The 25,193-nt window shown below is 40.7% G+C and overlaps 1 protein-coding gene across 2 annotated transcripts in view; it reads right to left on the bottom strand.

Annotated features, from left to right (window-relative positions):
- GAP43 (growth associated protein 43) overlaps positions 1 to 25,193 on the bottom strand; it is a 99,104-nt gene that overhangs the window by 38,655 nt on the left and 35,256 nt on the right. The window contains exons 2-3 of one of the 2 annotated variants that reach the window (XM_025377436.1): positions 18,397 to 18,791; positions 6,695 to 7,292 (exon numbers count right to left, since the gene is read on the bottom strand). In XM_025377436.1, coding sequence (XP_025233221.1) covers positions 6,695 to 7,292; positions 18,397 to 18,534 — 736 coding nt within the window. In that variant the 5' untranslated portion in view covers positions 18,535 to 18,791. The remainder of the gene's footprint in view (positions 1 to 6,694; positions 7,293 to 18,396; positions 18,792 to 25,193) is intronic. The other variant, XM_025377437.1, reaches the window with a different exon arrangement.

The raw sequence follows: 25,193 nt of genomic DNA, 5'->3' as shown, positions 1-25,193 counted from the left end.
GCTCAAGCCTGTAATCCCAGCACTTTGGGAGGCCGAGACGGGCGGATCACGAGGTCAGGAGATCGAGACCATCCTGGCTAACACAGTGAAACCCCGTCTCTACTAAGAAATACAAAAAACTAGCCGGGCGAGGTGGCGGGCGCCTGTAGTCCCAGCTACTCGGGAGGCTGAGGCAGGAGAATGGCGGGAACCCGGGAGGCGGAGCTTGCAGTGAGCTGAGATCCGGCCACTGCACTCCAGCCTGGGCTACAGAGCGAGACTACGTCTCAAAAAAAAAAAAAAAAAAAAAAAAAAATTGGGGGAGGAACATGTCTTTCTGTTTTTCAGCTTCTTTTATGAGGTGATAGTAACAATTTAATATAAGCTATGAAAGAATGAATGAATGGCCTCAATAATTTGAGTTCTGTGACTCTGTAACACATTCCTTCATCTTGTCTTTTTTCTACTTACTCTTTTTAACTAAAGAGTTAATGAAAGGGCCAGGCGCAGTGGCTCACACCTGTAATCCCAGCGAGGCCTAGGCAGGCAGATCACCTGAGGTCAGGAGTTAGAGACCAGCCTGGCCAATATGGCGAAATCCCATCTCTACTAAAAATACAAAAATTAGCCGGGCATGGTGGCGGGCACCTGTAATCCCAGCTACTAGGGAGGCTGAGACCGGAGAATCACTAGAACCCAGGAGACAGAGGTTACAGTGAGCCAAGATCGTGCCACTGTACTCCAGCCTAGGCAACAGAGCGAGACTCTATCTCAAAAAAAAAAAAAAAAAAAAAAAAAAAAAAAAAAAGTTAATGATTGCTCTCTAATTTGTCTCTTCTATTAAATTCTTTAATATTTTAGTTATAAAGGTACCAGATCCTTTGGAAATGCTCTTGCAAAGGGGGGTAGACCTAAACAAGAATATAAAAATGATACTAATTCTGATAAGCTAAACTTAGGGTAACAATTGCCTACAATAAATAAAATGACTTTCATCTGATTAAGATATTAAAATTTCAATTTTTAATTTTCAGATCCTCCTGGAATAACTGATGTATTTGATGGAGTCAGTAATACACCTGTTAGGAACAATCAATTTCAACTGATCTTTATAGCTCTCTCAGGTCTAATAAAACAGTCCTTGGAGTGTTTTTTGAAATAAGAATCTAAGACTCAGAACTAGTTTAATATCCCCAATAATTCTGGGGTGATAGGGCTGTGAGGGAATTATGATCAGGAATTTTGGTAGTTACTAGATACCCATCTGTAAATGCTATCCCTAATAATTCCCAGAGAAGAGTCTGGAGTATCCAATTATCCAAAGGAGAGATGTTCTTATATTATAACACATTGCTGGGGTCCTTAGACATTTCTCTTCTCTTTGTTTCTTCCAGAATATCACTTGGATAAGTGTCAGCATTCAGCATGTGACCTCTCAGACTCTCAGGGTTAGGCTTCTAGTTCAACATTGCTAGCTGTCAACAATGATTAAGTGCCATAGTCTCTCTAAAGCTAAGATTTCTCCTTGTAAAAAGGAAAGGGAAAATTACACTATTACGTTACTACCACAGAGTGGTTATGATGATTAAATGGAACAATCCCCACATAGCACTCAGCACAGTACCTGGCAGTTAATAAATGCTCATTAAGTGCCACCTATTATTAGACTTTTATATTTTAACTCTTGAAAGAAAACCTTAAAAACCAACTATTGTAGTCCCTTTTCCTGAGGATGACACAAATGAGGTCCAGAGAAGCAATAATTCTCCTAAAATCTCTCATCTTGTTGGTAGAAATATTGAGACTAGAACCCTGGTCTCTTTATTTCAGTTTAAAGATCTTTTACCCTTATTATATTACAGGGCAGGTAGGACAGAGAATGTCCTTGTAAGGTCCTTGTTGGTATTTTCCAATAGCATCAGATCATCACAACAGCTAAGAAAAAAAGAAAATGAAGAAACTGAGATAAAGCATAACACCTTAATAGAAAGAACTGTAGGGCTACAGTGAAGGTGAGGATTTAGAGTTCTATCAGTTTGACCCTTGTTTTGTCACTGGCTGTATGTGTGGCCAGAATACCCACTTACTTTGTCCCTATTCTTGGAATATAAAAATAGAAAGAAAAATGCTATCAAATGACATTGGGCTGTTGTCAAGAAAAGCCAATAAAAATGATTACTCTAGCAAAATGAAAGTGCTCCATGAAAGCTTAATAATCAACAGTATTTAAGAGGTATACCACTATCTGACAGGGTGCCATGTTTTATAAACAGCATTTATGGACTTCCACAACCAAAATTTTCATTCTTTGTGAGCTGTGTATAAATTCAGGAAGTGGTTGAAACCACATTTCAAATCAAAACTGCTCATGAGGCACCCTGCCAAATAAGTGTAAATATCCTTGGAACGTCTCACATCTAACACACAGCTTGGTAGAAGTGGACCTATCTTTTGGAAAGCTGAAAAATAGATGGTTACCTTGGACCTTAGGGAAACTATTGTTCTGGGAAACATAAATAATTTTTAATCCAGAAATATGAGCTGGGTATTTCATTTTCTTACAAATAATTATCATTCTAGAAATTATAAATTTTGCTTCCATTCTCTTCGTTAATCATTTGAGTATCAGGACACACATTCTATAAAACATTTTTATAGTAAGTAGTAGACTGCATCTTGGCCCCTGAAGCACTGCTTCATTCATATTTTGTCCAAAGTGCATTGGTAGAGAGAATACCCCATACCAATTGCAGAATTTAATTGAGATTATAAATATGATTGTTTTCAATGTCATTCCCTGAATTTCACACTACCCCACTATCAAGTAAGAATTCATTAAGGTCAAAAGACTATATCTTGTTTTTGTTTTGTTTTGGTTTTTCTGAGACAGGGTCTCACTCTGTCACCCAGGTTAGAGTGCAGTGGCACACAGTCATGGCTCACTGCAGCCTTGATCTCCTGGGCTCTGGTGATCTTCCTGCCTTAGCCTCCAGAGTAGCTTGGACTACACCACCACACTCTGCTAATTTTTTCTATCATCTGTAGAGATGGGGTCTCCTTCTGTTGCCCAGGCTGGTCTCAAACTCCTAGACTCAAGTCCTCCTGCCTCGGTCTCCCAAAGTGCTAGGATTACAGGCATGAGCCACTGCATGAGGCCAAAGGATCATATCTTACTCATCTTGGTGACCCGAATACCTAGCACAGAAGAAAGTTAACATAAAGAGAAGGGGAAAAAAAAGGAAGAATAGAATAAAAGGAGAGAGAATGGGAAGGAAGGAGGGAGGAAGGAAGGATAAAAAAGAGGAGGAAGAGAGGTAGGGAGACACTAAGTTAATTTTTCTATTCAGGGAATGGCAAAAGGAAATTCCTCCCTCTTTTCTTGATCATTACTGATGGCATCAATTTGCAAGATGTACTGAGACCATGAAAATACAATGCAGCCAAGATCAACATGCAGAACATATGAAGTCACTCAGAACTCCACTTCCAACTAGCATCAGTCAAGGACCCTGTGGCAGTCACCCAATCAATATCACTGATTGATAGCCTTCTGGATAGGTTACCTTGGTAGTACCACATCACTGAATATGACCACAGTAGAGTCCTCTATTGGGGAAAATCAATAGGCTACCATGGAGAAGAGGAGACATAACAGAGAATTCCTTCACTGAGAGCCAGTGAGCACAGTGGCACTGCTCGGCAGGGGACCCCAAGGACATAATCATTAAAGGGGGCTTGAAAGTTCTCTACTCATGGCTGAATGGGGCAGTGTCCCACAGATGTTTTAAATCCTCCTCTCCCTCTAAAGGAATCATTATCAGAGGTGCACTGAAATGTTTTGGTTCAAGGCACATAAAGAGCCGGGCAGGCAGAGTGGCAAAGTAGGGCGAGGGGGACATACTTGGAGAATTTAAAACAATGACAATAATCAACCAACCTCAAAGATCAAAATACAAATGACATCCTCCCATAACAAACAGGTTGGTAGTAAGTAGTAAAAGAAGTAAAATAAATAACATTTATAATTCCTGCAACGTTTCCATAGGTATTAAAGTAACAATCATATCTGATCTAAAATTTTTAAGCCTGATACTGACAGAAATTATTTTCTTGGATTCTCTCTTTGTACCTATTTTGCCCCTTACCCTATTGCACCCTCTTAGACTGTCTGTCCATGCCCCTCCAGGCAGCTGTAGAATCCTAAAGTAACCCATGGTAGCCACACATTTCCAAACAGTACAGCCCAGTGGAAAATGCTGCTACTTTAACCCAGGTTAAAATGAAATACAGTGGAAGAAAGAGGAAATGCAGTACAGGGCACCGGGGAATTTGGACCTGATATGATGTGATAGATAACCTTGTCATCTCTACCTTCTGTGATCCCATGAGATTCATCACAGCGGGGTAATTTGTGCTTGTCACATAGAGCAGGCAAGGCTAATAGATACCTCAATCCAGAAAGAAACGACAGGCAGCATTTCTGAATCTAACCAAGAGGACAATACCTACCCAACTCTAAGAAATAATGTAAATTGCCCTTTGTGATTACCTTCAAGTTGAACTTCATCTATTTTTTCAATCACCTTTGAATGCACACGATAAAGTCTGATTAACTAAGATATTTTTCAGTCAGAAACTGTAACATTTAGGGCAGAGAAGAGTGCTGTTTGCTTTCACTGGCCAGACACATTTTTAATCAAATAAATGAACAGAATAAGCAAATATGCAAGAGAAATATATAAATGAGTGAACAAATTATTATCTATAATTTAAATTTCATCAATTTATATTCACTATTTGACATTTGTTGACAACTTACTACATAAAATATTTCATTAATTCATTTGGAGTTATCATAACCTGAAAAATAATAAAACTTAATTTCTTTTAAAATATATATTAGACTTCTTACTGATTCAAGAAATCCTTCTATCAACCCAAATCATAAGCATATACCTAAAATAACATCATGTCTCTGTTTCTCACAACTTTAGAAATCCCAGTTAAAAAATATGGTCTGTGCCATGTCAGATCTGTTCTGTATTTAAAAGCATGATTAATTTCTAAGATTTATGAAAATGACACATTACGTAACTTGTCTATATGCAAAGTGATTTCCAGACATTATATCTGAGGCTCAAAGCTTAAATCTAAAGAAAAGTAGTTAAGTTTTGCTTTGCTGAGTAAATTAAAACTCACACCCCACTTTTTATCACATGCCTTACCTTTTCCAGGGAAAAATTCCCATCTTCTAAACCTCAATGTCTGGCCCCTGGGACAGTTGTGTGGTTAGAATAAAGATTCAAAATGAAAAGAAGCATATGATTTATCCAGAGCTGGAATATGCTAATAACAATGTTAATTAATATTATCTGGCATCTTATTCACAGAAATTTAGGGATAAGATGAAAGAAGTGTAGACCTAAAATATCTAGAATACCACCTACCATATTGTAGTATCTGATTTTGGAGAAATGTATATCAAAGTAAATGTCCAATCATTACTTTCTCAATCTGATGGTCAGATATCAAAACATTTCTCAGACCATTCCCATGGAATAGTTTTTCTCCCAAGGAGCACACTGTGGCTCAGTCCGTATTTGGACTGTTGGATGACAAACATCATTGGTTAAACCGAGGCGCTTCCAAAGGAGTAAACCCAATCTTTTAAATGGACGTAGAAGAAACTTTATCTTTGAGGATCTTTGGGGCTGGAAAGTATTTATGGGTCATATTAGACTAGAGAAAGATCATGGAAACTGTTGGCCTCCTTTACCACTGTGGATGTGTTGGAGATGAGGGAAGGATCTAGTCTCCAGGGACAAAGCTCTGTTGAATTTATCTTGCTCTGGGAATATTCTATTCCAATTCTGCACAATTGAGCAGTAATAGTGAAAACACTCCAACTTTCAAGTTACAGTTCCAAACTGAAGAGAATCCAGTACCTTTTTGTAATCATAGGAACCCTCAATTATTTATGCATATTGTAGAAAGTTGTGTCTTCAATAATAAAATGATTATTTATGTTTGACTTCACAACATATTCTGTATTTGGGGTTTTTCTTTTGTTTTTGGCAACATCGACAGACTTATTTTCCCAATTATGTTTGACCCCAATTAATGTTACAATTAACATTCTCTCAGCATACCCACATATACACACACTACTCACCAACTGATGGTGGAGAGAATGCCCAGAAACATAATGTGAGATAGGGAAGGGTGGTCTGAGATTATACATTTGCTGCCAGCAATTCACACACTAGATAATCTGGATCAAGAAGAGGATGGCTGTATTTATACCAGGCATTTTCCAGAGCCAAATAATCACATTAGCTAATTCCCATCCATATAATATATGTAGCCTCAGTAATTACTTATTAAACTAAGTCTATCAGCACACAGAATACTTTTTTAAAGCAGATTTATCTAGTTTGACTGCATATGTCTATCCAATTAAGATAATTGCCAGATCTTTCTAGTACTGGCTGCTACATAGACCTGCCTGAGTCCTCTCTCAGGCATGGAGATATTTGGGAATGTAACCTTAGCTCTTAGTCCTGCCACTTTGGGAAATTAAGCACAGCTTCCCTTGATTTCTGGAAAACACCTTCTAGACTTTTTCCTCTCCCTTGATGACCCAGGTGGCCTGGCCTTCCGAATAGCAACTCCCCTCCCCATCCACCCATTGCATCTGACCCTCGCGGTTGCTCACCTATGTTCTCTTCGGCTTGGCTGCTCTCCCCAGTCTCCGTTGGAGGCTGGGCTGTTGCCTTGGCAGCAGCATCCTCTGCAGCAGGGGTGGTGGCAGCAGCAGCAGTGACAGCAGCAGGCACATCGGCTTGTTTAGGCTCCTCCTTGGCTGGGGCATCTTCGGCCTTGGAGGACGGCGAGTTATCAGTGGAAGCTTTAGTGGCACTTTCTGTCTCAGCTGAGCCGGCCTTCTCCTCTGAGGATGCAGGAGCCTGAGGGGCTGCCTGCTCTGTGGCAGCATCACCCTCTCCCTTCTTCTCCTCGGAAGGAGTTTCTCCTGCTTTGCCGGGTTCATCAGGCTTGGAGCCAGTGGCTGGGGCTGCTTCGGTAGCAGTGGTGCCTTCTCCCTTCTTCTCCACCCCATCGGCAACAGGGGCTTCATCCTTCTTATTGGCTTCAGCCTCAGCAGCTTGAGCATCATCCTTCTTCTCTCCTTTGAGCTTTTTCCTCGTTATGTGTCCACGGAAGCTAGCCTGAATTTTGGTCGCGGCCTTATGAGCTTTATCTTCTGGTTTGATACCATCTTGTTCAATCTTTTGGTCCTCATCATTTTTTTCAACCTTTGTGGAGAAAAGAGGGGAAAAAAAGGAGAGGGCTCCAGTGATGTTCTTCTCCTTTAAATCTCAGCATTCAACAAATATTTATTAAGTGATTTCTTTTGTGCCAGGCACTGTTTGTGGAGTTAAGAATTCAACAGTACTCTGGAAGTTCAAGTCAAGCCTCATCTTTTCCCCACAGTATTGTATGAGAAAAGTAATGTCCTTTGGACCTTCCAGAATCACTGGCAACTTTTTTTTTTTTTTTGAGATAGAGTCTCAGTCTGTCACCCAGGCTGGAGTGCAATGGCATGATCTTGGCTCACCATAACCTCCGCCTCCCAGGTTCAAGCAATTATCCTGCCTCGACCTCCCAAATAGCTGGGATTACAGGAATGTGCCACCACACCCAACTAAGTTTTGTATTTTGTAGAGACAGGGTTTCACCATGTTGGCCAAGCTGGTCTCAAACTCCTGACCTCAGGTGATCCACCCACCTCTGCCTCCCAAAGTGCTAGAATTACAGGTGTGAGCCACTGCATCCGGCCACTGGCATTATTGTCTATGTATTTCCTTTCCCCAGCTCAATGTTGCTCCACGTCAAACTTAAACCAGCCTTTTTTTTTAGATGTACTTTGACAACTCAAATCACATTTACAGGCTGGGTACAGTGGTTCACACTTGTAATCCAAGCACCTTGAGAAGTGAAGGCAGGAGGAACTTGAGCCCAGGAGTTCGAGACCATCCCTGGCAACATAGTGAGACCCCATCTCTACAGAGCTGGGTGTGGTGGCATGCACCAGTGGTCCTGGCTACTCAGGAGGCTGAGGCAGGAGGCTCACTTGAGCCTGCAAGGTAGAGGCTGCGTGAGCTGTTGTTGTGTCACTGCACTTCAGCCTTGGTAACAGAGTAAGACCCTGTCTCAAAAAGCAAACAAACCAGAAACAGAAACAAAACACGAATCACATTCACCCCAGGTTTTTATCACAGACCTCTGAAAGATACAGGGTTTTCAGGGTTTTTGAGAAGGACTTTGTATAAAACTTTATGGCTTAAAAAAATAGTATGCAAAAGTCTACTTTCCCCCCAAGTTTTAAGCCTGATAAGGAAATTAATAAATTCAAGACAAAGAGTATAGTAAAAGTTTAAACCATAAATCCCATCAGGATTTTATGCAAAATGCAAATGAGTTCCACGTCTTTAGGGGATTTGTTCAGAATGTGACAACTTACAATGCTGGTCACAAAATAACGTCTAACTTTCTCTTGCATGTGGTCCAACATTAATAATAAACATACCAAACCTTCAAAATCTGAATAAAAAAAGACTATTATTCCTGAATTTTAAAAAATGATGGGAAACACTGTTTCTCCTTTTGAAAAAGCAACATATATTCACTAAGTCACAATTCCTTATTCCCAAAGCAATTGGGAACCTAAAATGTGTTCATATTATCATCAATAGAGCCATCTTAGTACTAAGAGACTAGCATATAGAATTTTACCTTTTGATGGCAACATTTGTAGCTTAATGTATGCTGCAAATGACTATTTTCCACATGAAAATTAAATCAGAGGATAGGAATAGCAGGTATGGTCATAGAAAGAATTGTGTAGGCAAGTACACAAAATTCTATCCAGTTCCATTGTTTACCATGGTGCCCCAACATGCCTACTGATAGTCTCCATTCTTAAATTTCTTTAACTTTCGAGCATTGAACTTTTGTTCACTTTTGTGAACACTGTTCTAGCAGAAATAATAGCAAAGAACAGCATAGCAACTTTCCCTCAAAAGACCACTAATAAAAGAGTGTTTATCATGTAACATGTTCGGAGCCTGTTCTCAATCTTGGATTGGCCTTGACCTTTGCTCCATTTTAGGAGGTAAGCTAATATAGAACCACTCAGGACAAGTTTTCCACCTGTCAAACCAGCTCTGCCCCACTGACCCAGCTCCTGCTAATCATGATGTGGGACTGTTAGACATTCTTTGGACAAGCATACAGACCTGTTGCTGCATACGACCATCAACATACCAGTGGATACACAAAAGTATTTTTGAAAAAGAGATACATGTAAGAGTAAAAGCAGGTTTGATAATTTTCTCAGTCAAATTCAAGTCAACTTTTCCTTCTTCCTTAGTTAACCATGCATGTATATACACGAAGATTAAAGGAGTAAGTGAAAAGCACTTTGGAGAGGCCCGTGCTGCTCCCTCCTCCACTACTCAGTTCTCTGATGTACTATCACCTTCTCGCTACCCTGCTGCTCTTGATGACACCTACTGGGATGAGCACAGCCCAATCTGAGACACGGGAGCAGCTGTCCCTGCCAGGAGCTCCCTGCTCAGAGATGGAAGCATAACCCTGTAAAATTAACAGTTGTGAATGGAGCATGGAGCCAAGATGTTGATAATTTATTTTACTCTATCTTGAGTCTTCTGAATGAAGCACCATCTTATATGTTAGGACACCTGCACTTGGGTATTGATGCCAACTGGTTCTTTAATACAAATACTGTTCTTTGTGAAAGTAGACAAGTCAATTGTTTCAGAAGGGGCAGGTGTCCACAAAAGGCTCCCTAGTGACTCAAGAAAACTAAAATTTTAGATCTCTGTCTTTTCTTTATGAACATAAGGCATAGGGGGATGAAACTCTTGAAAATCTGGAAATCACAAAGAGAAGGAAGCTGAGAGTCTACATGATATAAAGAAAGAAATTACATGGATAAAAAAAGGGCTCTCAATTTTCTCTCTCCTCCTCTCTCTCTCTCTCTCTCAATTTTTTAAAGCATCTGCAACTCAGATTTTCTAAAAAATCAGAAATTAAGCTTCTGAACACAGAATCTATGACTAGGGTGACAAGATTGTGAGACAAACCTCACCTAAACAACCCAGAAGTATAAGAAATTCAAGGGAAGCAGGAGTGAGCAGAATGGGGGAGAATCATGAAAAACAAGAGTTAGGAGAGAGAGGGGAAGACAGTCTTATAACAGCCAGGTACCCAAATAAGTGACTATCCCCAAAAAGATGCTCAAAGTACTCCACAGGCATGTAGCTCATCCTGGAGAAACTGCTGGACTTCATCATTAGAGATTTAGGAAAACTAAATTTTACAGATTAGTTGTGGGGGAAAAAAAGACAATTAATAGAAGTTTTTCCAGATAGCAGTAAAGAAACAGACCCAGGGAAAGGAAAGGAAAGGCAGGAGAGAGGAAGAAAGGGAAGGGGGGAGGAGATGAAGAAATGAAAGAAGAGGGGGGAGGAAAGGGAAGGAAAGAAACCAGGCTAAGAAGAGGGCAGACTTCAGTGACGGAACAGAGACATCCATAAATAAAAATACTTTAAGGTAAAACTGGGTTCAAAGCTAGACAGCACTGGATTGTGTTTGTGTGTCTTTCTTTTGTATTTCTAATTGATTCTATTAATACTCCTTAAATTACAGGTTATTTCCTGGTAAAATTCTTTTCACAGTACAGTATAAAGGAAAGTGGACTGGGAGTGTATTTTGTTGTGTATTTTGTTAAAGAGAAAAAGAACATTTCCCAAAACTGGCTATGTGGAGTAGCCCCAGGTTCTGAGAACACTTCGACCCTTTCCCCACTAGAAATAGAAGAGCTTACTTAAGATGAAGGACATTCAAGCCCAGAGAAACCAGAGACTACTCAGCACATTCAGCACAATACTTTCACTTTCCAAAAGGGGCAGCCCTGGCTCTGAAAAGTTAAGTGACTTGCCTAAATTCACAGAGCAAGTGAGGGAGGCAGCGGCCCAGCTTGTATTCGACCTCAACTCTTCTCCCCTCCCACCTACCTTCAAGTCCAATTTTATTGCATGACTGACCTGGAATAGCTTGGACTTACTTGTAGTAGATAATCCACAAGGCTTCACGTCAGCATTTTCATTCATTTATTCATTTAAAAATATTCAGTGCCTCTGTGAAGCACTGTACAAATGCTACTGAATGGAAGGATACTGTGTCTACCCATATAGAATCCTTTTGAAAATACACTTAAACCACACCATAGTACTTTAACAATCAGTTACTTCCCAGGAATTTGCAGTAGACACCTGATCTTACACTCATCTTTTCAAGTGAGGACAACACTCTAAAACTGTGAGTTACAGATGAAATGTCCAGAAAAAGAATCCTGGTATCTAAATGGCTAAAAAGTCAGCTCATAAATGTCACTAAAGATAGATTTATTTTTTAAACTAAGCCTTACCACAAATAAGCTTTGTAATGAACTCAAATGTTTCTGAGGGAATTTCAAAGTTATTTAATTTTTACACAGAATTGTTGATATCTACGAATTAAGTAAAGAGGACATTCCAATGCAGTACATTAGAGGTAGGAAGGGTGTCATTATGAGTTACCGTAAGTTTTTCAGGAATCTTTATTGTTATGGCTTAATAGTTCTTTGATTTGTTTGAGAGCTCTGCAATTTATGATGTCTTAAAGGAAACCAAGGTATAGAACATCCCTACTTTTTAAACAAACATTAAAATCTCAGATGAATATTGGTTGGAAAATGAAGAGTACCATTATACTAACTTGTTGACACTAATGAAATTTCTAAATCCATTAGACGAATAAACAATAATTTTAACTGATATTTAAAAATTACAGATAAGAAAGCCAGAAATAAGAAGTAATTACTTAAATATCCAACATTGTTGCTCTGGTCTTCTTTTCCTTTGGGGAAAGGAGGAATGGACAACTTAAGATTTATTCTAAAATGTCCAAATGTTTGCATTCAACATGTTACAAAAGAGCTCTAGGCAAAAATCCATGAATGGCTAACTTTCAGAACTAAAAATAACATCATCCATTCATCTGGGATACCTCAATGCATTTCACTTTTCCCCATTATCATAGGAACGCCTCAACCTTCCAAGCAAATTAAAACTTGGCCCTGTATCTACTTCTGCTAGCTATAAATAATACTATTATAATACTTAAATTTTTAAAAAACAGGATTGAATTTTAAATGTATTACAAATCATTGATGTACACAAATTCTTCTTTCTGAGAACATCTTTAGTAAACCAAAATATAACCATTTGATCAAGCAAAGTTATTTTTGAGAACAAACTTGAAAGGCCGGAGATATCCTAAGCAATATTTTTTTAAACATCCTGTAGTTTTCATGCCTATCAGAATCTTGTACAGCCTGTAAAGGAACCAGAATAAAGCGCTGATAAATATAAATGAAATCTAGGAAGTACCTACTTATGGCTCACTCTATTTTTTTATTAATAATTTATTGAGGTGAAATTCACATAACAAAATTTCACTCTATTTTTAAGCATCATTGATACCATGGCAATTGACTTTAGGGAAAATGTGCAAGTATTAAAGTAGTTCACAGTGGAGCTTCTGTACTTTCTTTAAACCTAGACAAAGATCAAAAACACAGTAAAATATCCCTTATGGAGGAGAGAGAGGACGGTGGGCCAGCCTCCTCCAGTTCTATAGATGGAATGTCACTGCAGGTTTCGGTGCAGGTGTAAGGAAGAAAGTGTCCTTTAAAAAGATGAAAAGGCACAGCGGGCATACACCGGATCCCTCAACATGAAGTCTGGTTTGAAGACCTAACTAAGGGATGAGGAGAATGGGGAGCAGGATGCACAGAGAAGCAATGAAACTGTAAAAGGAAACAAAATGTCTCATATTGGAAACTGCGGTAGTAATGTTAACTTTTCAAATAAGAGCTGGTGATCAAAAGCTGGGTCTTCAGTCCACTTTAATGTATTATTTATTCAACATGTACAATCCACCTGCTTCCAAAATAATATGAGGTTATATCTTCAACATAGTATAAAGCATTATCAGAGTAGAACTCAGTTTCCACTCTGAAAAGTTATGTTTTATTTTATTTTATATATCTATAACCCTATTATGTCCCACAAAGACATAGAAGAGGCAAATAACATATTGCAATTTATGTCTTCAAACAGAAAAAAACTCAGCCTTTGAGAAGTACCTTGCCTATTTTACTCACAGCTGAATGCCCAGTTTCTAGAATGGTGCCTGGCACAAAGTAGATGCTCAATTAATATTTGTTGGATGAATCCAAAATCTGAGCATCTCTATTAGTGCCATTTCAGAAAGATAGTGATAGATGAAGAAATCTGGATTCGATTTTGTCAATTTTGTTAAAATCCTTCACTTCTCTGGTGGAATTCAAGAGCATCTGACTACAACAGGTATATGATTCCCCAATTATAGAAATTAGTAAGCAGAGGTTTAACAAGGAGAGAAATAGCAAAACTGTAGAAATGCCATTGATCATAATAATAAACAAGCACTTGAAAATAATAATACATCTAAGATAAAGACAACTGATTTATATTTATCTATTGACTTGTTAGAGTCATATCAATAAAACTATTTTTCCTGTGTGTCTGTTTACTTTTTCTTTCTTTCTTTCTTTTTAGACAGGGTCTCTCTCTGTCACCTAGACTGGAGTGCAGTGGCACTATCTCAGATGACTGCTGCAGCCTCGACTTCCCAAGCTCAAGCAATCCTTCCACTTCAGTCTCTCAAGTAGCTGGGACTACAGGCATGTGCCACCATGCCCAGCTAATTTTTGTATTTTTTGTAAAGATGGACAACATTTCACCATGTTGCCCAGGCTGGTCTCAAACTCCTGGACTCAAGCCATCTTCCTGCCTCAGCCTCCCAAATTACAGTGGGAGGGATTACAGTGTGAGGCACTGCTCCCTGCTTATATGCTTTTTCACTAGCAAAACTGGTGAAAATGGCCGGGTGCAGTGGCTCATACCCCTAATCACAGCACTTTGGGAGGCTAAGGCGGGCAGATCACCTGAGGTTGGGAGTTTGAGACCAGCCTGACCAACATGGAGAAACTCTGTCTCTATTAAACAAACAAAATTAGCCAGGTGTGGTGGTGCATGCCTGTAATCCCAGCTACTCGGGAGGCTGAGGCAGGAGAATTGCTTGAACCCAGGAGGTAGAGGTTGCTATGAGCTGAGATCACGCCATTGCTCTCCAGCCTGGGCAACAAGAGCAAAACTCTGTCTCAAATAAATAAATAAAATTGATGAAAATATTCATGGGAGATTGCTGGAGAATCTCTGCTCCCCTCTATTTACATTTAATCTGTGTATTGCTCTCCAAGGCTTAAGGGGAGTGGGCTGGGAATAACTAGTCCCTTAGTTATTCAAGAAAGGAAGTCTCCTTCCTTAAACTGGGGTTGGAAGGGCCCAGTGTTGTGACGAGGCACATTAATCATGCTGGTCATGTACCAAGGCACAAGCCAGACAGAATAACTTGACTAAACTCGTCTAGAAAACTTTGGGGTATAGCAGACATAGGTATAAGTCATGTAACTGAATCAAGGGTCAAAATCTCTGAGACTCAGGAAAATACCTACGGGAAGTCAGCCCTGGGAGGAAGCATCTCCACTCTTGAGCAGCGGGAGCAAACCCTCTAATGAACACTGCCCATTGCAGAAGCACACGTTGACTCCCTCAAGAAATGACAGGCTCAAAGGACAGAAGGGCTGGCAAAGTGAGGGGGACACTAGACTCTGCTCTCAGAGAGGTTGCTATGCCTTTAGCAGCCACTGTGAGCTAGAAACAAAAGGGTGGAACTCCCCACCACTCAGGCAAAAAGGCTATCACAGACCAGTCCATGAGAGGGACTGTGAGGCCTCTTCTGCTAGCAACTGAAGACAGAAGAAGAGCTGCAGGAAGCCAATGCATCAAGAAAAAGACAGAAAAGCAGTCTACCAGCAGACAAACTCCTGTACTACCACCTGCGGCAAATCCTTCCCAGTTGAGAGACCCCAAGAGCAAAGCACATGCCAATCTCCTGAAGATGGTCAGAGCTCACCAGCAGGAAGAGAGCCCCAGAGTCCAGGGAACTTAGCATAAAACAATCTTCCTTCCAGGTAAGACACTGTGAAGTGTCTTTTGTTGGATACTTAAAAATGTGAGATGCAATAAGATAAGTATTTACTTAAATTACTATAGTCTTCCTACTATAACAAATAATGATTGTTCATCTATTTTTTCTTAATTAAACCCCCTTCACAAGTTACAGTCTGACTCAGTAGGTACTTGAGACATTTTGTTCAATGAACAAATGAACGAGAGACTTTTCTCACCCACTCTACCACACACCCTTCTTCAAATATTGTCACTCGGTCCACTTCTCTGTCTTTTCCCTCTTAGTTCTTATGATCATCTGCCATATGTTTTTATTTTATTACTAACTGAATCTTCCCTTGGACTATAAACAATCTGAGAGCAGAACTTTATCTGGTTTTCACAATCTTCTAAGCTTCAGTGGCTAAAATACTACTGGCACATAGTTGATACTAAAAAAAAAAAAAGTTATTTTTAGTTGCTGCATGACCACATGCCACACTGCGTTGGAGCTCAGAGAGTATAAATGGGCAGCACTCAGCTCACTGGCTGGGTGTTCTCGCTCCAGGTTACTCATGCTGGAGCCTTCATCAAGCCACTCTCCAGCTGTCATTCTCCTTTCTCTTCTTACATGTATAAGTGCACAGTATGTACATTTAGTATTTCAATTCAATCCTCATCATGATCATGTGAGGAACACATCACTGTGCCTGTTTTATAATCAACACAGATGAGGAACCAGGAAGGAGCCCAGTGTCATCCAGCTTCTGAATGACAAAGCCCACGCTTAGTCCTCCTCCCATAAAAGTTAATATTCCCTGGTGCTTAAGAGCATAGGCTGTGGAGTTAAGACATGTGTAAGTTTAAATTCCTGCTCTGCCAGTTACTTGGTAGATCCTGACCTTGGGCAAGTCAGTTTTAGGTTCCTCATCTGTAGGCTGGGGGAATAATAAAACTATCCCATTGGGCTGATAAGAGAATCAAATGAGTTAATGTACATAAAGCACCCAGCACAGTCTCTGACACTTTGTACATACTCAGAAAGGGGTGGCTGCTACCATTATTCTCATCATAGTTATTGCCATCACCATTATTCTCTCAGAGTAATTTCTGCATCATCATGACACTAAGTTAAGGCATGTTGATGAGATAAATATCAGAGGAGATTTGGTCACGAGACTGTATTCATCTCGATGGTTGTAGGTATTATCACTCAGAGAGTGGAAAAGCTGTTTCTTAACTCTACAGTACTACTGAGCTATCTATTCTCAAAGAGATAAGCAGAAAACCATGTAAAATGTGCCACAATACTCAACTCTGTTCTTTCTTATCTTGGGAAGGGGGAAGATCTGTTTACATTGTCAAAGTAAAATCACAGTCCCACTCCACTATCACCTGACACACACCAACTGATTCTTTCTCAGTGTCAGAATGCATGCTAAAAGTCTGGTTGGTGGGAGATAGAAGGAATTTAAGACCCCATTTGCCAAAGGCTGTGGTGGGGGGAAATGACAGTGGTTTAAATTTAAGCATTATAGGTTATGAAGTACTTTCAACTTAAAATGGTTCCTCTGAGAACTATAATGAAGAAGGCTAAACAAGTGTGCCATCCCCTTTAAAAAAATAAGGAAACACAGATTGTGGAAAGCCTCACAATTAGTAGAATGGGTCTTAAACTTAGCCCTCCATTCTCTTACATTTTAAGGAAGCTAATAGAAAATTCAATCTAAGAATTCAACACTAAATACTTGAAAAGTATTACTGAATAAGTAGCAACCCTAATATCAGCTCTAGGACTACTTGAAGTAGTTTTAATGAGCAAAATTGGTCTATATTTCAGATATTCTGAAGGGGGTGGCTCCAGAATCTCTGTGTAGGAGGCATTCGGGGAAAGAACACATTTGCAAGGGAGAGCTGAGTGATTTTTCTTAAAACTGTACTTGGATAGCAAGCATACTGCTTTTTGAAGTATACCTATTTATTTGAGGGAGGTCTATGGGATGATTTTGCAGGGACAGTGCTATCTATCAGCAGCAACTTGTACACACCTTAACATTCTATAATAATCACCAGGTGAGTAATTATCCTTGTAGAACAGTATTTGAGAAATCTAAAAAAAAAAAAAAAAAAGAGCAAGTACATTTCTGCATTTTCCCTTGATTCTAGAAGGTATGTTGTTATATTCTTCCACTTGTAGAAGAAAATAACTGAATGCCCTTTTTTCGGGACTGGGGTGGAAGCGGATTGTATCAGGTACAAGGCATGTAGTTTGAGCATGCATAGACTTCCATTTTAATTAGATTTCTGTCCCCAAGCTGCTGGACAGTTTAAGGAAAAATACGCAGTCTTCTAGAAAAATCTTTAACTATTAATTTTGGATCTAAGTTTGTTCTGGTTGCTTATGTTGCTATTGTCCTTGTTCTTATTTTCTTGACACCCTCTTGATTTTTGGCACTGAATTCTCTCTCGATGATCAGTCATTGACACTCATTGATTACTTGTTACCTGGCATGGTTTTGGGGTCAAAAGATCAGAGTTTGAATCCTGGCTCATTCATTGCTTAAACGTATGACCTGGGATAAATTACTTAATTTCTCTAAATTTCAGTTTTCTCATCCCCTGTATTAGAATCCTAGTACCTATTGTGCAGAATTTTTTTGAGGCTGAAAGAAAATAGTATTTGTAAAATGCCGGGAAGAAGACAATACAAGTGAAGTAAAAACTGCTACTTTCTGGAGACTGGGGAGTGAGTGAATTACATGGTAAATATTTTATAGTTTTTATATATTTTATAGTAAATATTTTATAGTTTTCTTTTATAGCTCCATAGAGGGATGTTTCAGTGATATGCACACTTAAAAAAATAATAAATGCCTCCCACCAACACATATAAAAAAGTGACCTTTAAAAGTAATGACAAAATACCTTCATATGCTTGGAGAACATAAAAATAATAACAAATTTTAAAATTATATGTCAAGCACCCTTCTAAGCACTTTTATATGATATAGACACACCCCTAAACATATTTATAACATATAGTTTTTATATTAACTAATTCAATTCTAAGAACAAAACTATGCAATGGGTACTATTATCTTATAAATGAAAGACTAAGTAGAAGGACATTAGTTAAGTAATTAAGTAAATTGCTTAAAGTCATACAGCTAGTAAGTGTCAGAGCCAGGTTTTAAACCTAAAATACTTGTATAGGTTACATGTGAGGTAAAATTACCCTGGAAAGCCAGAAAGTCAAGAAGCCAAGTGAATGAGGACTAGGCCAATCTGCTCTCTGAAGGTTTTTCCTCAAGTCTCCCAGGCAAGGTAAAAAGTGGAGTGCAGGGTGGGATAACTCAGAGCAGGACTTTGTCATCGTCAGTGTCTGCCAATGCTGGCCTAGTTCACTGTCTAAAAGACTAGGCTGCAGAGTTGTCACTCCAATTTTATCTTCCTGTTTTGAGATCTCTTTACAATAGAAAAGTAGAAATAAATTTTTTAAGCAAGGGCTGAGGTGTTATGACCTCGTCACCTAGGTGATGCTGTGACTCGTTTTCCTTGTGAAGATTTTGACAGGGAAAATTCACACTTGAGATGTTGAAAACATCCCAGAGACCAGGTTCCCTTTTAATTCTGAAAGCGAGAGAGAAAAATACCAGAGAGCAAGGAAAGCAATACTGGGAGAAGAGGGAGGGAGAGGGCATCAGGTCAGGAACTATGGCTATTTAATAAATGAGAAAAGCAAATGAATGGACTAGAGTCAGACTTATGCATTCTTATCAGAAGGAAGGGGTTGAGCAGGTGGTAAAGAGAAGGTTCTGCAATTTATTCCTGAGTGTGAGGATTTAAATTCAGCCTGAGTTCCTGAATTAAACATTGCTTTTTACTTGAACCAACTATTCCTGTTCCTTTTTTCACAATCATAGTGAGGTATATAAGGAAATCCATTTAGAGCTGTTTCATGCACGCCATACAAATTGCTCTGAATCGAATGATACTCAAAAAGTATCATATTATTTATGCAGCAAAGGTTGTGGGGAAAATGTTGTATATGTTCGATGACTGTGTAGTTCATGGTACAAAGCACCAGCACACCTCCCAAACCCTTTGGAGCCATCAAAGAAAGAAAATTCCCTTTTATTTGGTTTGGAAAGCTGGCAAGCAAATTTTACAACTCCTGAATTAATTTATATGAACCTGCATTCAGTGATTAATAATAATCTAATCTTTGAATGAAAGAATTTGGCTAAATTGGATAAAAATAGGGAGATACTGTCTAATTCTGCGGTCTTGAGGTCAACGAAAATAACTTTCCACTTGATATATACACTACTATGAGATGTGCCATCACCCTCTTATAAGTGACATCACACGGCCCAAAGGGATGTACAGAGCACCAAATTAGTGAAACTCCAACAATGGGGAACTTTACAGATGTGTTGCTGCATGGTGGAGACTCTCCTGAGTTCAAGAGGTGATGTCGTCACTCTTACCGGGATTCTGATTTACTCATCAGAAACCAAGGATTCCCCATATTACTGTATCAGCTTAGTATTATACCCAAGACTAGGAAAGTTGATTCCCAGAAAAATCCAGTATCCAACTCTCCCTGTGGTTTGCAATTTGACAGTTCCTAGGTAGAAAATTCCCTAATTTCTCCCCAAGCCTAATTTGCAATTCAAAGTCATATCAAAGCCCAGTAAGCTGAACCAAAGTGGCCTGATACCTCTGCAGCCTCTGGTAAATGAGTATGCATCTGTGTGACTATGCCATGATATGGAAGCACCCAAGAAACATACAACAGAAGATTTAAATCACTGCAGAGAATCAAGGCAATAACAGAGGTAGCTGGTGGCAATAGTGCAGTGGGTATGCAGGGAGGACCTAGACAAAGATTCTCCTTTTACCAAATGTCAGAAATTCTACCTAGGAGTACTGTTCTCATATTTTAAGGTTTAAAACTGACAAGAAAAGCTAACACTATAACATTCACTCTAAGAAGCTCTCCTCCTTAGTCTGTCTTCCACTCTGTGCAACATATTTTATCAGAGTAAGCTAAAATAGAATTGTGGTTTCATTAAAATATGCCCTTCCCCTTCCCCTCAACCCCCACCAAAAACAAACTTTAGACATTCCCATTGCTTATCAAGCTAAGAAGATATTCATTGCTTTGGCATTTAAGAAATTCATGAAATGGTCCCAATCTGCCCTTGCCACTTCTCTTGTGAGCACGCTCTGTGGTTTGCAATTTGACAGCTCCTAGGTAAAAAAAAAAAAAAAGCCCTAGCTTCTCCCCAGGCCAAACTTGCAATTCGAAGTCATATCAAAGCTCAGTGGGCTTGACAAACCAAAGCTAAGTCAAACCACCCTTCCAAAGCAGGCAAGCTGCAGAAAACCGAGAAATGGGTGACACTGAAGTTTGCCTGCCTTAGAAGAACCTCTGCCCAGTTATATCTTAGTGGCTTGCTCAACTCAGATGCTGCACAAAGGCACTTAGAGCTAAATCTAGACATCACATGCAGAAGTGCAGGACAGAAGACAGTGTTGAAAAAAAAGCACAAAAAACTCGCTGGGTTCCAGTGGAAGCGCCAGGCCGGTGAGCTAGCAGCATGCCAGCTGCACTCCCAGCTGCAAGGGAGTGCAATAAGCTGCAGCTGGGAGGACACTTGTGGAGGGAAAAAGAGTTTTTTTAACCATCTGAGTTCAGTAAATTGCTTATGTGTGACAGAAACATTTTGTGGAACCAAGTTAAATGATGCTAAGTCACTAGACAAAGGATCGCACCCTCCAGCTCAAGACACCTGTCTCTAGGGACTATTTCTAACAATATCTCAGATCTGGATGAAGACAAGGCACTGAAAGGTATCCAGATTAGCTAAGGGAGCACAGTGACCTGGTAACAGAAACAAAAAGGGCTTCTTAAATCCCCAGGGCTGGCCGGGCGCGGTGGCTCAAGCCTGTAATCCCAGCACTTTGGGAGGCCGAGGCGGGTGGATCACGAGGTCAGGAGATCGAGACTATCCTGGCTAACATGGTGAAACCCCGTCTCTACTAAAAATACAAAAAATTAGCCGGGCACGGTGGCGGGCGCCTGTAGTCCCAGCTACTTGGGAGGCTGAGGCGGGAGAATGGCGTGAACCCGGGAGGCGGAGCTTGCAGTGAGCCGAGATCAGCCACTGCACTCCAGCCTGGGAGACACAGTGAGACTCCGTCTCAAAAAAAAAAAAATCCCCAGGGCTGTTCCCTCAGCAAGAAGGAAAGGCAAGGAGGAAAGATGCTGTCTACAGCCTAGCCGTTCCACATGTGGACCAGCAACATCTGCACTAAGGGCAGTTTGGGCTGGCCATGCAGACTGTTGCCGCGCCCAGGCCCACTGAACCAGGATCTGCATTTTAATAAATCTTTTGCACATTCAAAGATGAAATACACTGGCCCACAACACTCAGACTAAACACACCCATTCTGAGAAATCTACAGTTCTTTTTGAACATCTCTTTAAATGAAAAGTTTCAGACAGTTTCAGAGGTGCCTCTATTATAAAATTCAGAGAAATAATTAGCAGCAAGAAATAATTAGCAGCAAGGCGGCCAGGCCTGACATATCCCAACCTGACTCCGACTTTATGAAAGTCTCTTCACTTCTCTGGGCCTGTTTCTTTGTCTGTACATTAAGGGAGTTGACTAGGAGATTTAAGACAGACATTCAAAGTGTAAGTTTGAATTGTGTGCAAATGTATATGTGTTCCGTTTCCCTACTTCCCTAGAAAAGAAACATCTAAGAAGTTATCTGTGATCTTATTCTAGTATCTGGAATGGACAGTGTCTCCCCCACACTTTGGCCTGTATTGTCACTTATCTTCTAAAATTTTACATATATATGTGAAATTACATATATATAAGTAATTATATGTATACAATTACTGGAAATTTTGGAATACGTATACAACATGAGGATCACCAAACTGAGAGAGCACAAAACTTCTCCGCTGGCCAGCCTCCCATGCGGCAAGACCCTTGACTCCGCACAGTTCAGGATGACTTGACCGGCATGCTTCTATGAACTGCTAAATAAACCACCTCGACAGGAAAGCAGACACCTTTCTCTAGGCACCTAATTCCTACACTCTCAGAATGCAGTAACAAACCCTTCATGATTCAGCAAAAATCTAAACATTCCCCCAAGCCTCTGCGATGAAAAAGTGAAAGATTCTAAAGAAATGCCTTCCTTCACAAATTTTAAAGCCAAGTTTTCAGCTGTGTTGAAAATCTGAATGGAACTCACTGTCCTAGTTGCGGGGGAGGGGGCTGCTAAAAATAAATAAATAAGATATGCGAATCACTGTTATCCTCTACCACAGTTGGCTTCAACCTATTTAAAGAGGAAAAGAGGTCAGTAAACTGAGAGGGAAGGTTCTAACCCTCATGAGCTTCCTACACTCATCACTGGCAGATGCAGTATTGTCTCTCCACTGCCCGTCTACACTCGTTGGTCTCAGTTGTTCAGTCATCAGCTTTTAGGGATGGCGACCCATTCTGACCCTAAGAAGCTTGCTGCCTGACACCTTGCCGCTCTTCCCTTTTCTCTCTCTCTCTCTAATGTTTTATTTTCATTTTTGGCTCCCCTTTCATGTGGACCTGAAGCCACTTACAGCCTGTGACAAAGCCCATCACATCGTGGTGTTCAATGTTCATTCACATTATTGAATGAATGAACAAATGCATGCTGGTGCCATGTGTTTCCAAGCGAAGAGGAAATCTCACACCAAGTCTAAATTTGGCCACGTCTACAATCATTTCACTTCTTTCCACCTGTTTCATTTACCCTCTTCCCCTGAAAAAGAAACTTGTGTGTAATTGTCTGTAGAACCTACATTTCATAGTGAGAAATGGAAAGTTCAAATGAAAAAGCTTAGAAAACTTTTCAAAAATTGTAATAATCATGAAGGGCCATTGTTTTCCAAATGGAGTCTCTGACCTTGACTCCTTAGCTGTTTTTCTTTCCTGTGCTGTCTTCTAAAGACAGGGTATTGCTGTTTAGTTTCCAAAGGTCCGCTTTTGCTGACAAAGAAACCTTCCTGCCGGCCGCTCTTCCTCTCCCTTGGCCCTGCTAGAGAAAGAGGCGCACAGTCCGAGGAATGCTAAAGTGCCTTTTGCCGCCTCCAAGCAAGGAAAAACTGGGCGGGACGAGAAGGTTACTTCCAATTGACCCAGCTTTCTCTCCTCTTCCCCACCCGCTGCTTAACCTTGGCTGACCCAGGGCTGCTCAGTCCGCGGAAGCCGGCTGCAGTGGCTGCTGCGGGTGGGAGGTGAAGGCCAGCGGGCCAAGAAGGGCGAAGGCGAGAGCCCGGTGCATCGCCCCTGGGTGCCCTCCTCCCGTGGAGAGACCTGGGGCTCTGGGCTGACGCTTTTGTTCTCCAAGAAGCAATTATCTCCCAAACAAGAGATTGTGGAGGTTCGTTAAAATGAAAGCGAACTCCCGGGTGTTCGGGGAGCACGAGGCCTCTCCGGAGTTCTGCAGAGTTGGAGGAGGGGCCTCGCGGACTGCGAGCACCCGGTGGCTGCCTCTGGGGGTCGCTCCGGGCAGCGGGCGGAGGCCGCGCCACGCCCTGCGGTCCCCAGGGTCTCTGCGGCCGAGGCCACGCCCGCAGCACGGCCCCGAGCCCGCGCGGCGGGGGCGCAGAGAGCCGCTGACTGACGGCAGCCGGGGGTAAACAAAGAGATGAGATCACACTCTGAGCCGCCGAGGGAACGCCTAAAGAAGGCAGAAAATGAGACGCGAAGAGGGGCTCATGGAGTCAGAACGCAGAAGGCGGGGCAGGAAGGCCAAGGCAGAGAAACGAAGCCCTGACTTGGAGAAGGGAAACCAGACAGTTTGTAAGTCCAAGAGTAAGAAGCAAAGTGGGGAGAAGGAAGACAAGCCAGAACTAGCCCTACTTAGGGGGGAAAAAAAAGTTTGCTTCAACCCTGACCTCTCCTCTGCAGCCCGTCACGTTGTTCTCTAAACTCCCACGATTTGTGTCAGTTCTTTAAATCGTATTTTGTTTTGTTTGAGTCTGGGTCTAAGGATGAGCTTCAGAGTATCCCTGAAGTAGTATGCAGTATATTTAGTTTATATGATTATTTCAGTGTTGAATGTTCATAGCTTTTCTATATGTCGAAGGTACGTAATACCCTAAAGAAGGTTAACTGTTACTAGGCCACACCATTAGGGAAAAGAAAAAACAAATAGAAAACACCTAACATGGAAATGTTACCAAGGATGAGGAATTTAGTAATACTTTGTCTCTTTGGTTAATCAGATTAATACCAGTCATCCAATCAAAATAAACGTTTTTGGCTGGGTACGGTGGCTCACGTCTGTAATCCCAGAACTTTGGGAGGCGGAGGTGGGGAGGATTGCTTGAGCTCAAGAGTTCGAGACTAACCTGGACAACATAAGGCAATTGTGTCTACAAAATATATTATTATATATATGTTATAAATATGTGTATATATAAATATATATATAAAAGCCAGGTGTGGTGTTGCACACCTGTGGTCCCATCTACTCAGGAAGCTGACAGGTTGGAGGATCCCTTGAACCCAGAGGTCAACGCTGCAGTGAGCCATGATGATGCCACTGCACTCCAGCCTGGGCGACAGAGTGGAGACCCTGTCTCAAAAAACAGACAAGCAAAGATAAACATTTTGAAGGCAAGAGGCCAAAGGCAAATACGTTTTTAGTTAAGGGAAGACTGAAGATTGGATTATGAAAGACCAAGGGGTAGGGAAGAGAAGCCTGCCAGGTGCTGCCCTGAGGTATGGGCTGGATGGTAGAGAAAAAGAACTCCTGGGCCTTTCTTTTGGTTTTGCCTGGGGCTCCTTCAGGTAAGTCACCAAAGGAGCAAGGCCAAATCTCATTACATAAGATTATTTACTAGAAATCTAAGACTAATTTGTTCTAGGGCCATACTTGTACCTGATAGCTTCTCACCCAACTGTAAGTTGATTGAGGGCAGTGACCTTATCTGGTTTGTCATTTTAACAGCAGCTCCTA

Source organism: Theropithecus gelada, chromosome 2 (genome assembly GCF_003255815.1).
Source record: "Theropithecus gelada isolate Dixy chromosome 2, Tgel_1.0, whole genome shotgun sequence".
In the NCBI taxonomy this organism is placed as follows: domain Eukaryota; kingdom Metazoa; phylum Chordata; class Mammalia; order Primates; family Cercopithecidae; genus Theropithecus; species Theropithecus gelada.
The sequence above is the reverse complement of the archived record's forward strand: the minus strand, read 5'-3'. Positions and strand labels throughout refer to the sequence as shown.